Consider the following 14,083-nt stretch of genomic DNA (forward strand, 5'->3'; position numbering starts at 1 on the left):
TCAAGAACCTGGGCGTGCAGACTGTTTTTACAAACATTTGTGAAAGAATGGGTCGCTCTCAGGAGCTCAGTGAATTCCAGTGTGGAACTGTGATAGGATGCCACCTGTGCAACAAATCCAGTCGTAAAATTTCCTCGCTCCTAAATATTCCACAGTCAACTGTCAGCTGTATTATAAGAACGTGGAAGTGTTTGGGAACGACAGCAACTCAGCCACGAAGTGATAGGCCACGTAAACTGACGGAGCGGGGTCAGCGGATGCTGAGGCACATAGTGCGAAGAGGTCGCCAACTTTCTGCAGAGTCAATCGCTACAGACCTCCAAACTTCATGTGGCCTTCAGATTAGTTCAAGAACAGTGCGCAGAGAGCTTCATGGAATGGGTTTCCATGGCCGAGCAGCTGCATCCAAGCCATACATCACCAAGTGCAATGCAAAGCGTCGGATGCAGTGGTGTAAAGCACGCCGCCACTGGACTCTAGAGCAGTGGAGACGCGTTCTCTGGAGTGACGAATCGCGCTTCTCCATCTGGCAATCTGATGGACGAGTCTGGGTTTGGCGGTTGCCAGGAGAACGGTACTTGTCTGACTGCATTGTGCCAAGTGTAAAGTTTGGTGGAGGGGGGATTATGGGGTGGGGTTGTTTTTCAGGAGCTGGGCTTGGCCCCTTAGTTCCAGTGAAAGGAACTCTGAATGCTTCAGCATACCAAGACATTTTGGACAATTCCATGCTCCCAACTTTGTGGGAACAGTTGGAGCAGAAGGAGCTGGCCCCTTCCTCTTCCAACATGACTGTGCACCAGTGACCAAAGCAAGGTCCATAAAGACATGGATGACAGAGTCTGGTGTGGATGATCTTGACTGGCCTGCACAGAGTCCTGACCTCAACCCGATAGAACACCTTTGGGATGAATTAGAGCGGAGACTGAGAGCCAGGCCTTCTCGTCCAACATCAGTGTGTGACCTCACAAATGCGCTTCTGGAAGAATGGTCAAAAATTCCCATAAACACACTCCTAAACCTTGTGGACAGCCTTCCCAGAAGAGTTGAAGCTGTTATAGCTGCAAAGGGTGGACCGACGTCATATTGAACCCTATGGATTAGGAATGGGATGTCACTTAAGTTCATATGCGAGTCAAGGCAGGTGAGCGAATACTTTTGGCAATATAGTGTATTAGGCAGCAAGTGAACATTTTGTCCTCAAAGTTGATGTGAAAAATGGACAAGCGTAAGGATTTGAGCTTGAGTTTGATGAAGGGCCAAATTGTGATGGCTAGACCACTGGATCAGAGCATCTCCAAAACTGCAGCTCTTGTGGGGTGTTCCTGGGCTGCAGTGGTCAGTATCTATCAAAAGTGGTCCAAGGAAGTAACAGTGGTGAACCAGAGACAGGGTCATGGACGGTTGAGGCTCAGACTGAAGGCTGGCCCGTGTGATCCGATCCAACAGACGAGCTACTGTTTCTCAAATTGCTGAAGAAATTTAATGCTGGTTCTGATAGAAAGGGGTCAGAATACACAGTGCAGGACGGGTCAGGGCTGTTTTAGCAGCACCAATACAATATTAGGCAGGTGGTCATAATGTTATACCTGACAACGTTTAAAGACCGAGTAAATAGCCTCTAGGAATCGTTCATACTGCAGCTTATAGACATCAGAACGGAGTTCAGTGGTCAGTATAATCACCCCAACTCACCCCTCCGACGGGGGGAGAAGAAGAAGACGAAGAGGAGGCGTGTCTCTACAAAACCGTCACCTTTATTTCACGATTTCAGTAGCAAAATAGTGTACCTTCATCTGTATAAAAGTGTAAAATCTATTAAAAACCAAAATAGAGCTAAAAAATCTGATATATATATATTACATCCCTGTACTAACTGCTGTATAATAAATACATGCATATCGCTCAAATAAATATACAATCATTTCCATGGCAACCAGCTGGGGCGACAGCCCATAATTCAAAACACTGCAGTAACACAATTTACTTTACCTTGTTTTGTTTTTATAGACATTTAATACAAGCTAAGCCCAGACTCCCTGACTTATTTCACACAATTCTTTTTAAAAGAAATCACAATATTAATATCCATGTAAAAGAAATTCCAGTCTTATTATTTTCCTCACGATCCGACCAGCACTTCCATGAGGTGCTCCAGATCGTTCAGGTCCGTTTTGAATGGCTGGTTGGTCAAACTCCTCACCAGGTCATCAGTCACCATAGAGACAACCTTCGACTGCGAGCCCGGGCCGGGACTCAAGTTCAAGGTGCAAGGGTTCAACTCGCACAGGAAGTTGTCGAGGTCTGAAAAGAGGAAGTCGTCCAGCGAGAGGTCAGGAAGGAAAGCCGGGCAGGATAAGGGGAGGGAGGGGTTTATGTAGTTTAAACTGGGCTGGGCGAAGTCCAAGTGAGACTCGAGGCAGATGGTCTGCATTGGAGTTTCTTTTTCAGTACTGTTTGCCTCCAGTTCTGAGACAGAGAACGAGGAAGAGGCGCCGGTCCCGTGGATTTCCTCCAGCGTGGAGATGAAGCCATCCTTCGGAGAGAAATCCGGCTCGGCATCCTGCTCCAGAACCCACGCCGGGGTCAAACTGACCTCAGGCGCTTGGCGCTGCGGAGGTTTCTGGCGCTCCTCTGCCGGAGGGCTAGGACGCGGCGCCCCCTGGTGGCTGATCTCCTCCTGGACGAGCCGGAGCGTGTTGGTGATGAGGACGCGGCGGCCCAGAGAAAGGACGTGGCACAGCTTCTGAAGCGAGAGCTGCAGGACCGTCTGCCTCTGCCACGAGTACGGCGTGGACGACTCCGCCCACAGGGCCGCCATCTTGGGCTCGGGCTCGTCCTCGTCCTCCGGCTCCAGCGTTCGTTTCAGACCCATGCACGACATGTGGCACGTATCTGTGGGGAGAGGAAGAGGACTTCATGAAGTTCCGGTGACTTCGGAAGTGGATCTTTATGACAAACTACATCAGGACATTTTATTAGATTAAAAAAAATTATTTATTTATTTATAAAAGATTTATTATTTCTGTTACTGAACCGTCCAGCTCTGAGACGACTTCAGTGCTTGAATGTCACTCCTAATGTTGGTTATGACTCCTACTACAACTCAAACAAACAAAACAAACAAACTGGTTTTGCTTCACAGTGAGTCTCAGAGCCTCGTGTTACACTCTGTGCTACAGTGATGGTGGAAAGGTGAGTATGAACTCAATAAACACTCTGAGAGCGTTACCATCTTTAAGCTAGTTCACACCAGGCCTTTATCAGCTGGCATCCTGTAATTAACCCCAGAACACTTCATTAAAGAACGTAGCCACATTAAACAACCTGCACTCATGAAATAATCCACACTGAATCATTATTTACACTGAATCAGCTGCTAATCCGGTTTATTCACCATGTTTGTGGGTTCATTAATTAGCAGTTAACTGCACATGATTAGGGAAGTCATTTTGGGTTTTTTTTATTTTGCCGTCTACCTGGATGAAGGATGTAGCTGGTGTCCTAACTGCAGTGCATCGTGGGATTTCATTCGTGTGCTGGAGAGCCGGCGTAATGTTTTTTTGGACATAACTAGCGAACAGGGTGGGAACTGGAACACGGATGAGTCAGAGCGTGTGTGTGTGTGTGTGTGTGTGTACGGTGTCACATGACTGTGTCATACATGCCGTGTGTCACTCAGCAAAAGAACATTAAAGGAAAAACCCTCGCTGCGCTCTTTCACTATGAGCAGCACGCGTCTGGGCGACTTCCTGGAAGTGCTGCTTGATGGGAACTGAAGACTTTACAGGAAAACGACACTCGCACTTTAGAGCATGACTCTGTTGTTCTTGTGTGTGTGTGTGTGTGTGTGTGAGCTTCCAGTGAGCTTTCGTCTTGTTTTGTTTCTCGCTTGAGGAAAGCAAACCTGTGTAAATGAAGCTGCCTGAATCCTTAAACTTTTCATAAATAAAATTAAAAATGAAAGAGGAAAAACCTTCAGGAGAACTTTAGAGCTGAAAAGTGAATGTGGCAAAAGTTCTAGAATGTCAGCCTCATCATGAAAGTGCAGTGCAGGCGGCAGAACATGACCAGACTCATCAGCCCCGTCCCCTTTTGACTCATTTACGCCCACAGACGACCTTTTACCACTCAGTCATGTAGTGTTTGCTAACACGATGAAAACTTCTCTAGATGTTACATTTATTATATAAATATAAAAACATCTACAGTAAATCATGGTATGGCTTTACTCCAGAGTATCTGATAAAATTCTAAAATCACTCGATATTAAGAATGAAATGTTATTTAAGGAGATATGGTGACGGAGTGAGAACGTTTCAGGTTATCTTGCTGAAGGATCTGGACAGGTCATGAGTTCAGGGTGTGGGAGAGTCAAGAGCTGGTGGGCTTTTTCGTTTTTTTCAATACAGCCTGGGATTCTGGGTAAAAACGAAGCCGTACCTCCGACCACAAGCTTAAACTCAACAAATGTTCTGTATTGTTGTAGATACTACAGCACATATGAAGCGCGTATACAGCTTTATAATCTGTTTATAAACAACCACGACTGTATTAATAACGCACAATCACAGGCTGAGAGTAATGAAAGTGTGTGTGTTTACCAGCCTAAAACACACCCTCCAGTCACCCTCTCGGTTTCATTTCTTCATACCCGGGCAGCAACATTCTCACATATTTCTCTCTGAAACACTTTCACCTTTCTCTCTAACTGCTTTTGTTATGGTGAACTCAGGACGGGTTTAAACACTGACTTTTTGTTTTCTTTCTCCTTCACCGTCAGAATTTTCAGAACCACTGTTTGGGCCAAAATTTAAAAAATAAAATAAATAGATAAATTAAAAGAATTATAGCAAAATTAATTAATTAATTAAATAAATAAATAATAACAGATAGATAGATAGATAGATAGATAGATAGATAGATAGATAGATAAACAATTACATAAATAAATAAATAGATAGATAAATAAATAGTAATGTTGCCTGGACAACAGGCCACACCCCCTTGACAGAGACAATGATTTTAAAAAGCAGACAAGAAAAAATGGTAAATGAAAACTCTCTCTTGTTCACTCGGGTCACTTTTAGAAAAATATATCAGAGTTATAAACAAACCTGTGGGATTTTTCTTGGTCTTTTTAAGCCGTATTTAAGCAGTAAATGTTCTTATTAGTCTTTAAGTATCACGTTCAAAATGTTAAAAAACACAGAAAGGATATATTATTAGAGAATAATACAGTGCTACAACAGTACAAAATACATCTTTTGCTAAAGTGTGGTTCTGTCCGGTAGTAAACTCTCCACCTGAGCTGACTGACCGCTTTCACATTCCACTGTTAAAGGGACTGTCCGTCAGCGGCGCTTTGCTGCAGTTACACACTCTGGCCGCATGAGGCGCTGTTCTTCCTGATTAATGACCACCGACTGAACTAACAGCAGAAACACGCAATAAAAACTTCAACCCAGCTGCTGATAGAGGTGTGTATAAAGGGAGAAGATGTACAGGAATGACCGGAAGAAAGAGACTGGGTGAGATCTGGGGTATTAGGGCATTAAGAGAGCTGAACACTGGGGTAGTTCTCAGTGCGGTTATAAATACACAGAAAGACCTGAGAGAGAGCTCCTGATGAAACTTCAGCTCGATAAGAGAAGTGTTTTTAACCATGTTTAAAGTCTAGATGTGGATCAGCCTGGTCAGGACACTGACCCTACACCGAGCTGACCGAGGAGCACTTCACTTCACACACATTTTAAACACAGCCGAACTCACCGCATGCGGTTCCTCTGAGCACTTTAATCCCACCGAGGAGGAGTCATGTCGGTCCGAGAGTCCGGTTTCATCAGACGGATGTTCAGAAGAGACCCTGAGAGCTGTGTTTTAGTCCATTAGAGCTGAGAGAGAAGTGACCGAGTCTCTACTACAAAACCGTGCCTGTGTCTCAGGCGCTGCGCGAGCGCCTCCTCTCACACCACACCCACACAGTGACGTCAGAATGACTGACTGACTGAAGGTACGCGCGCGCTCACTGGCACGTATCCGCCGGCACGCGCCTCATGTCAATCTATCTACCACTGTCTGCCTCTCTCTCTCTCTCTCTCTCTCTCTCTTCTCTCTCTCTCTCTCTCTCTTTATCTCTCTTTATCTCTCTCTCTCTTTATTCCTCTCTCTCGCTCTCTCTCTCTCTCTCTTTATCTCTCTTTCTCTCTTTATCTCTCACTCTCTCTCTCTCTCTCTCTCTCTCTATTCCTCTCTTTATTTCTCTCTCCCTCTCTCTATTCCTCTCTTTATTTCTCTCTCTCTCTCTCTCTCTCTCTCTCTCTCTCTGAGTGCATGCTGGGAGTGGGCGGAGCGCGTTGAGTGTGAGCGTGGTTGACACGTTTCTCATTGCTTAACGTTTAATAACTTCTTGATTTATCTATCTATCTATATATATATATATATATATATATATATATATATACTTTTTTTTTTGAACAATTTCCTTTTTTTTTCATACCATCTGAACTCTCTGTTTAATCAGAGCAGTTTTCTGGCCGTCAGCACCAGCTTTCCCGCTGGAGAGCATGGCGGCCCAGGGTAGAGACCCCCTCGATAACCTGACGCGCAGCCATGCCGTTAGAGTGGTTACCGGGGCGGGGGTGGAGGAGTGCTGCCTGGCCGCAGGGGAGGTGGTCGGGCATCGGAACGTTCTGGCGGCGTCCAGGATGAACAGCGCGGTGGTGATGTTTGTCAACACGGTGGAGAACGCAGTGCTGTTGGCCCAGAAGGGCATTATACTCAGGGGTTCACTCACTGATGTGTTCTCCCTTGCAACACCTGCAAAAAAAGTCACGCTGTCCAACGTGCCCCCGTTTATTTCTAATGAAACACTGGAAAGACAGCTTTCCATTTTCGGTAAGCTCGTCTCTCCGATAAGGAAAATGAACATAGGTAGCAAATCAGACCTGGCGAAACACGTGCGCTCATTCAGGAGGTTCACCTACATGATCCTCAATGATAACAGCACTGAACTCGAGCGCACGCTAACATTCAGGATCGACGGGTTTGATTATGTTATCTATGTGTCCACCGTGTCCATGAGGTGTTTCGGCTGCGGAAAAACTGGGCATCTAGTGCGTGATTGTCCCCAGGGCGCAGACAGCGGTACAGTCCCCTCTGATGTGAGCGAGGTGTCGGTTCGGGGCAGTGACGGGTTGGATCGAGCTGATCAGAATGACGGAGTAGTCGAGGCGGACTCTCCGGTCACGGACGGAGCGGGCGTCTCTCATGCGGGTTCTGTTAGCGCTACGGCGGGAGAACCAGAGACCTCAGAGCATAACATGAGTGACAACACCAAGACCGACCCAGTACCCAGTGATGGGGTGAGTAACACTGATACCACTGTTCCCACTGCTCAGGCTGAGCAGGCCTCACCTGAGCCGCATATAGAAATAGAAACTGAAACTGATGTTGGAATGATGATTAGTCAGGACAGTGTTACTGAGAATAATGTTGTTGTCTTACCGGAAAATGCAGACGAAGCGATGATGGAAACTGAGCTGACCGTTCTCAAAACACCCGTAAAAAGAAAGACAAGAGACAATGACAAAACTGTGAAAGCCGCGAAAAAAGCAGAAAAGAAGCAAGCAGAAAGTATTAGTGAGCTGGACAGTGAAGAGCCCTCTCCTGACCTCACTGTCTGTGTCACCACTGAGGGTCACTGGGTCGGTAAAAAGTACAACGCGAGTGAAATTAAACACTTTCTTAAGATCACAAAGAACATGAAAATGGTACAGATCAACAAATACTTTCCAGACCTGAACAAACTGCACATTGCCATAAAGCGTCTTATGGGTGAAGGGTGTTTCGAGGACAAAGAGTTATACAGGTTAAAGAAGATTGTCACTAAAATCAACACCCTGATAAGTAATGATGATGATGACACGTCATAGTTCTCTCGGTCCTCACAGACCGCAGACGCCCTTTCCTGTGCTTATTCTTTTCTGTGTGCTCATGCAGGACATTCACATCGCATCCCTGAATGTTAACGGTGCTAGAGACTGCAGGAAGAGAGCAGAATTGTATGAACTAGTGACACAAAAGAGAATAGACGTATTACTTGCACAGGAAACCCATAGTGACGCTAAAAACGTAGTAGATTGGACACAGGAGTGGGCTGGCCCCTTGTTTTTAAGCCACAATACCTCTGTTAGTGGAGGAGTAGCTATTTTGTTTTCAAAGACTTTTAAACCTATCTCTTACAGCGTGGAAGAGATAGTAGCTGGCAGACTGTTAAAAGTCAGAGCTCTTTTAGAGAACCATGTTATGGTTTTTATCTGTGTGTATGCCCCGGCTTCCCCAGTGGAAAGAATAGCTTTTTTAGATAAATGGATGCTGATGGAAAGGTATCATTAGCAAGGTTAGACAGGTTTTATGTTCCAAAGCATCACTTGAACACCATAAAAAGCTGTGTTATTAGTCCAGTTGGTTTTTCAGACCACAGCTTGGTTTTATGTGTTTCAGTTTTAAATTGTATTAAACCGAAGAGTTCTTACTGGCATTTTAACACAGTTTTACTGAATGACCAGCATTTTATAGAGATTTTTACTTTTTTCTGGAGAAATTTTAGGAAAGAAAAAAGTGCTTTTATTTCTCTGCAACATTGGTGGGATTTTGGGAAAGCTCAAATAAAACAGTTGTGTCAACAGTACACTTATAATGTCACAAGGGATTTGGCTCGGTCTATGAAACAACTAGAAGATGAGATAACAGAACTTCAGTTGTTAGCACAATCCACAGAGAACCAGAACCATATTCAGACCCTCACAGTCAAAAAGAAAAAGTTATCGGACCTCCTTGAGTTTAAAGCACAAGGTGCATTAATAAGGTCACGATTCCAGAACGCAGACCAGATGGACGCCCCCTCAAAGTTGTTTTTTAGCCTTGAAAAAAAGAACGGACAAAAACGTTTTATTCACAGCCTGCGCTCGGAGTCTGGACACCTTTTATCTGATACAGCTGACATTAGGAAAAGGGCGGTTAGTTTTTATGAAAAACTCTATCAATGTGAGTACAGAGAACACACCACAGAACAGAGCTTTTTAGAAGACCTGCCCCGAGTGTCACATGACTCCAATACAGAGCTGAGTGCAGATATAACACCAGCAGAGCTGCACAAGGCATTAATGAGTATGGAGTGTGGCAGAGCGCCTGGCATAGACGGGCTTCCGTCAGAGTTTTATAAGTCTTTCTGGCATGTTTTAAGGGATGACTTACTTGAGGTTTTGAACGACAGCTTGACAAGAGGACTGCTACCATTAAGTTGTAGGAGAGCAGTCCTCACTCTTTTACCCAAAAAAGGGGACCTGACAGACATAAAGAACTGGAGACCTGTTTCATTGCTTTGTAGTGATTACAAGATGCTGTCTAAAGTTTTAGCTACAAGACTGGGAAGTGTTCTGGAAGAGGTTTTAAACGCAGATCAAACCTACTGCATACCCGGGAGGTCCATATTTGACAACATCTCATTAGTTCGAGACATTTTCAGTGTCTCCAAACTTTTTGGGCTGAATATGGGTTTCATTTCCATAGACCAAGAGAAAGCCTTCGATCGAGTTGAACACAACTACCTTTGGAAAACCCTTAATGCTTTTGGTTTTAGCTCAGATTTTATTTCCAAAGTACAAATTCTATACTGTGACATAGAAAGTGTACTGAAACTCAATGGTGGCTTATGTGCTCCGTTTAAGGTGTGTAGGGGGGTAAGGCAGGGCTGCTCTCTCTCAGGGATGCTTTACACTCTGGCCATTGAACCCTTTCTGAATACGCTAAGAGCTAAGCTGAAAGGTGTCTTAATCCCTGACTGCCCGAACGCTATCCGCCTGTCGGCCTACGCAGATGACGTTGTAATAATGGTCGACAGTTAGAGTGATATAGACATGTTACACAGGGTGTCCAAGGACTTTGGAGCGGTTTCCTCTGCAAAGGTAAACTGGTCTAAGAGCGAGGCTGTTTTAGTCGGCCAGTGGGTAGGCGAGGTACCTAAACTCCCCGGAGGCCTCAGTTGGAAAAGCGAAGGCTTTAAGTATCTAGGCGTATACCTGGGCAATGACTCGTTCGCACAGAGAAACTGGGAAGGGGTCATTGAAAAAGTAACTGGTCGCCTAGAAAAGTGGAAGTGGCTGGTGCCTAAAATGTCTTACAGGGGGCGGACGCTAATTATTAACAATCTGGTAGCATCGTCTCTGTGGCATAAAATAGCCTGTATAGACCCTCCTACAGACCTTTTAATGAAAATCCAGTCGATTTTGTTGGACTTTTTTTGGGATAAGTTGCACTGGGTGCCACGCAGCATTTTATACTTACCCAAAGAGGAAGGTGGGCAAGGTCTTATACATTTACAGAGCAGAACTGCAACCTTTTGTTTACAGTTTTTACAGAAGTTTTTATGCGGCTCAAAGTTTTTTAGCTGGAAACAAGTGTCCAGTGCCATTTTAAGATCTTTTGGGCAGATGAGAATGGACAAGGCACTCTTTTTAATGAATCCAGAGAGACTGAACACTGCAAGACTGCCTGCTTTTTATCACAACTTGTTCAGAATCTGGAGACTTTTTAGGGTGCAAAGAACCACAGCCACAGACTCTCTTCACTGGCTACTCCAAGAGCCTCTGGTATACGGGGCACACCTGGACGTCGGGGACTCTTCACTGTCGCAGTCTCTCCTCGCGTCTGGTGTCACCACCCTCAAACACCTGGTGGACGTCGCTGGACCTCACCTACAGAACGTTGATGGAGTAGCTGCTCGGCTAGGCGTGAGGTCAAAGAGGGTGGTGAGCCAGCTGCTGCGAAAGTGGACTCTGGTCACCTCGCGTGAGGAGAGGGAAATGCTCATGGACTACTCTAGTGGAACTGAAAGCCTCGACTCAGAGGACCCGTTTCCTGAACTTGCACTGTCTGTGGACAGGAAGGCACTGGTCACTTTTTGGACTGTAAAAATATCACAAACATGAACTTTTTTAATGTGACTGGGAAAACGTTTTATAAAGCATGTGTCAAAGCTTTTAATATGCGGTCGCTGAGGGGGAGAGTGGACAAACCCTGGTGCACTGTCCTCGGTTTGAGTGAGGAAGAGCGTCCAGAGTGGAGGTCACTCTATAAGCCACCATTGCCGAAAAGAACTGGGGATTTACAATGGAGAATTTTACATGGTATTGTTGCGGTCAATGCTTTTATCTCTGTTCTCTGTCCCCAGGCTAGCCACTCGTGTCCCTTCTGTAATCAAAGAGAGACTATCTTTCATGCTTTTACAGAATGTTCCAGACAACAGTCTCTCTATTTTTTGGTATTCACTGAGAAGATGTAAATAAAAGTTTTTTCAAATTAAATTTTCTATTCCTCTCTTTATTTATTTCTCTCTCTCTCTCTCTCTCTCTCTCTCTTTCTCTCTCTCTCTCTCTCTTTCTCTCTCTCTCTCTCTCTCTCTCTCTCTCTCTCTCTCTCTTTATCTCTCTTTCTCTCTTTATCTCTCTCTCTCTCTCTCTCTCTCTCTATCTCACCGTGTGAACCCATAACCCATGACTTGACGACAGCTTTCAGAATTTGCCCATTCTCGAACCCGCAGCACTTTAACTAACAAAGGCTTTAAAAATTCCCATAAATGTGAAAATTCCAGAACTCGAATCATTAAATGAACAAAGGCTCAGAATCCGGCGGTTCTAGGACCCAGAGCACTGCGGTGCTGTAAATGGCCTGCGGAGCTGGAGAATTTTTAATTTAACCCAATTAATAACACTTCACTCTTTAACAAGAAAACAAATCACTTCCAAGTCTTTAAGTTTCAGAACCGGACTGTTCTCGAACCCGGAGGCCATCAGTGTTACAGGTTCTATAATTCAGAAGCCTAAAGGAATGACTGTTGATTGTCTCATTCAGGTCCAAGTGACCCGGCATATTAATACGATAATAACTCAGTAATAACAGACGTTATAACACATTGACACTGATCTCGATCTCGCTGAATGTAAACATTCATTTTCTTTTCTTTCAGGAATTCCTCCATGTGTTAAAGGTGAATATTTCTGGATGTGGCATATATATAAGAAAAGAATATATATATATATATATATATATATATATATATATATATATATATATATATATATATATATATATTTATAGATTATATATTTATAGATTATATATTTATAGATTATATATTTATAAATTATGTATTTATAGATTATTTAGTTATATATTTATAGATTTGTTTATATTTGATCCAACTCTAGTCTTTAAAAAGTCTTTCTGCCTCTCATTACAATCTCAGTTACCATCTGTGATCACCTTATGCCATGATCTTTTAAAATCTCTCTCTCTCTCTCTCTCTCTCTCTCTCTCATGCCTGTCCATGACATCATACGCTCCAGATGGTGGGATGAACAAAGAAAAAGAAGGGACATTACTGATGAGTGACCAACACGCGACTCATCTGGAGCAAGTGCAGAAGCCGAGGACGGATTTACTGCATCACAACGAGTCTAAAATATTCAGCTCTGACTCTGATTCACTATCCTCACTGACTCTGATTCACTATCCTCACTGACTCTGATTCACTATCCTCACAGACTCTGATTCACTATCCACACTGACCTTCCTTGAGAAACCCTCACACTGTTAAACGAGTGCTAGAATAAATCCTGTGTAACAGTACAGTCAGATGCAGAAGTATTGGGAAATATGGATAAGGAGGTAAATGTGTGGTTTAATGAGATTAATATGACATGAAAAATATAAATATTTACTCAGTGTAACGTTCTCTTATCACCAGAACCTTCATGCATGAGAGACACTTTATGAAGAAAGTATGTGCACCCCTGACCATCAGACCATCAGACCTCATCTCATCCCTGATTCATTCCCTCTCCACTGTTACAATCAGCTCCACTCTTCTCTTCTGGAAGGTTTCCCACTTGGACTCGGACTGTGTCTGTGGGGATTAGTGATCATTCAGCTACAGGAGCATTAGTGAGATCAGACTCTGATGTTGAGAAGCATTAGTGAGATCAAACTCTGATGTTGAGGAGCATTAGTGAGATCAAACTCTGATGTTGAGGAGCATTAGTGAGATCAGACTCTGATGTTGAGGAGCATTAGTGAGATCAAACTCTGATGTTGAGGAGCATTAGTGAGATCAGACTCTGATGTTGAGGAGCATTAGTGAGATCAGACTCTGATGTTGAGAAGCATTAGTGAGATCAGACTCTGATGTTGAGGAGCATTAGTGAGATCAAACTCTGATGTTGAGGAGCATTAGTGAGATCAGACTGATGTTGAGAAGCATTAGTGAGATCAAACTCTGATGTTGAGGAGCATTAGTGAGATCAAACTCTGATGTTGAGGAGCATTAGTGAGATCAGACTCTGATGTTGAGAAGCATTAGTGAGATCAGACTCTGATGTTGAGGAGCATTAGTGAGATCAAACTCTGATGTTGAGGAGCATTAGTGAGATCAGACTGATGTTGAGAAGCATTAGTGAGATCAAACTCTGATGTTGAGGAGCATTAGTGAGATCAAACTCTGATGTTGAGGAGCATTAGTGAGATCAGACTCTGATGTTGAGAAGCATTAGTGAGATCAGACTCTGATGTTGAGGAGCATTAGTGAGATCAGACTCTGATGTTGAGGAGCATTAGTGAGATCAGACTCTGATGTTGAGAAGCATTAGTGAGATCAGACTGATGTTGAGTAGCATTAGTGAGATCAAACTCTGATGTTGAGGAGCATTAGTGAGATCAAACTCTGATGTTGAGGAGCATTAGTGAGATCAGACTCTGATGTTGAGAAGCATTAGTGAGATCAAACTCTGATGTTGAGGAGCATTAGTGAGATCAAACTCTGATGTTGAGGAGCATTAGTGAGATCAGACTCTGATGTTGAGGAGCATTAGTGAGATCAGACTCTGATGTTGAGAAGCATTAGTGAGATCAGACTGATGTTGAGGAGCATTAGTGAGATCAGACTCTGATGTTGAGGAGCATTAGTGAGATCAGACTCTGATGTTGAGGAGCATTAGTGAGATCAGACTCTGATGTTGAGGAGCATTAG

General features: G+C 43.9%; 1 protein-coding gene and 1 long non-coding RNA gene across 2 annotated transcripts; one reads left to right on the top strand and one right to left on the bottom strand.

Annotated features, from left to right (window-relative positions):
• Positions 1–1,736: 1,736 nt before the first annotated feature.
• On the bottom strand, positions 1,737–5,932 carry sertad2a (SERTA domain containing 2a). The gene is made up of 2 exons (XM_058380747.1): positions 5,770–5,932; positions 1,737–2,892 (listed from the first exon to the last, which is right to left on the bottom strand). Exon 2 carries the CDS (start codon positions 2,879–2,881, stop codon positions 2,120–2,122), a length of 762 nt encoding a protein of 253 aa, XP_058236730.1. The 5' UTR covers positions 2,882–2,892; positions 5,770–5,932; the 3' UTR covers positions 1,737–2,119.
• On the top strand, positions 5,896–13,699 carry LOC131346963 (uncharacterized). The gene is made up of 3 exons (XR_009203682.1): positions 5,896–6,010; positions 12,026–12,046; positions 12,405–13,699. It is a non-coding gene; the product is annotated as an uncharacterized LOC131346963 (long non-coding RNA).
• Positions 13,700–14,083: the final 384 nt, after the last annotated feature.

Source organism: Hemibagrus wyckioides, linkage group LG26, assembly GCF_019097595.1.
Source record: "Hemibagrus wyckioides isolate EC202008001 linkage group LG26, SWU_Hwy_1.0, whole genome shotgun sequence".
Classification (NCBI taxonomy): domain Eukaryota; kingdom Metazoa; phylum Chordata; class Actinopteri; order Siluriformes; family Bagridae; genus Hemibagrus; species Hemibagrus wyckioides.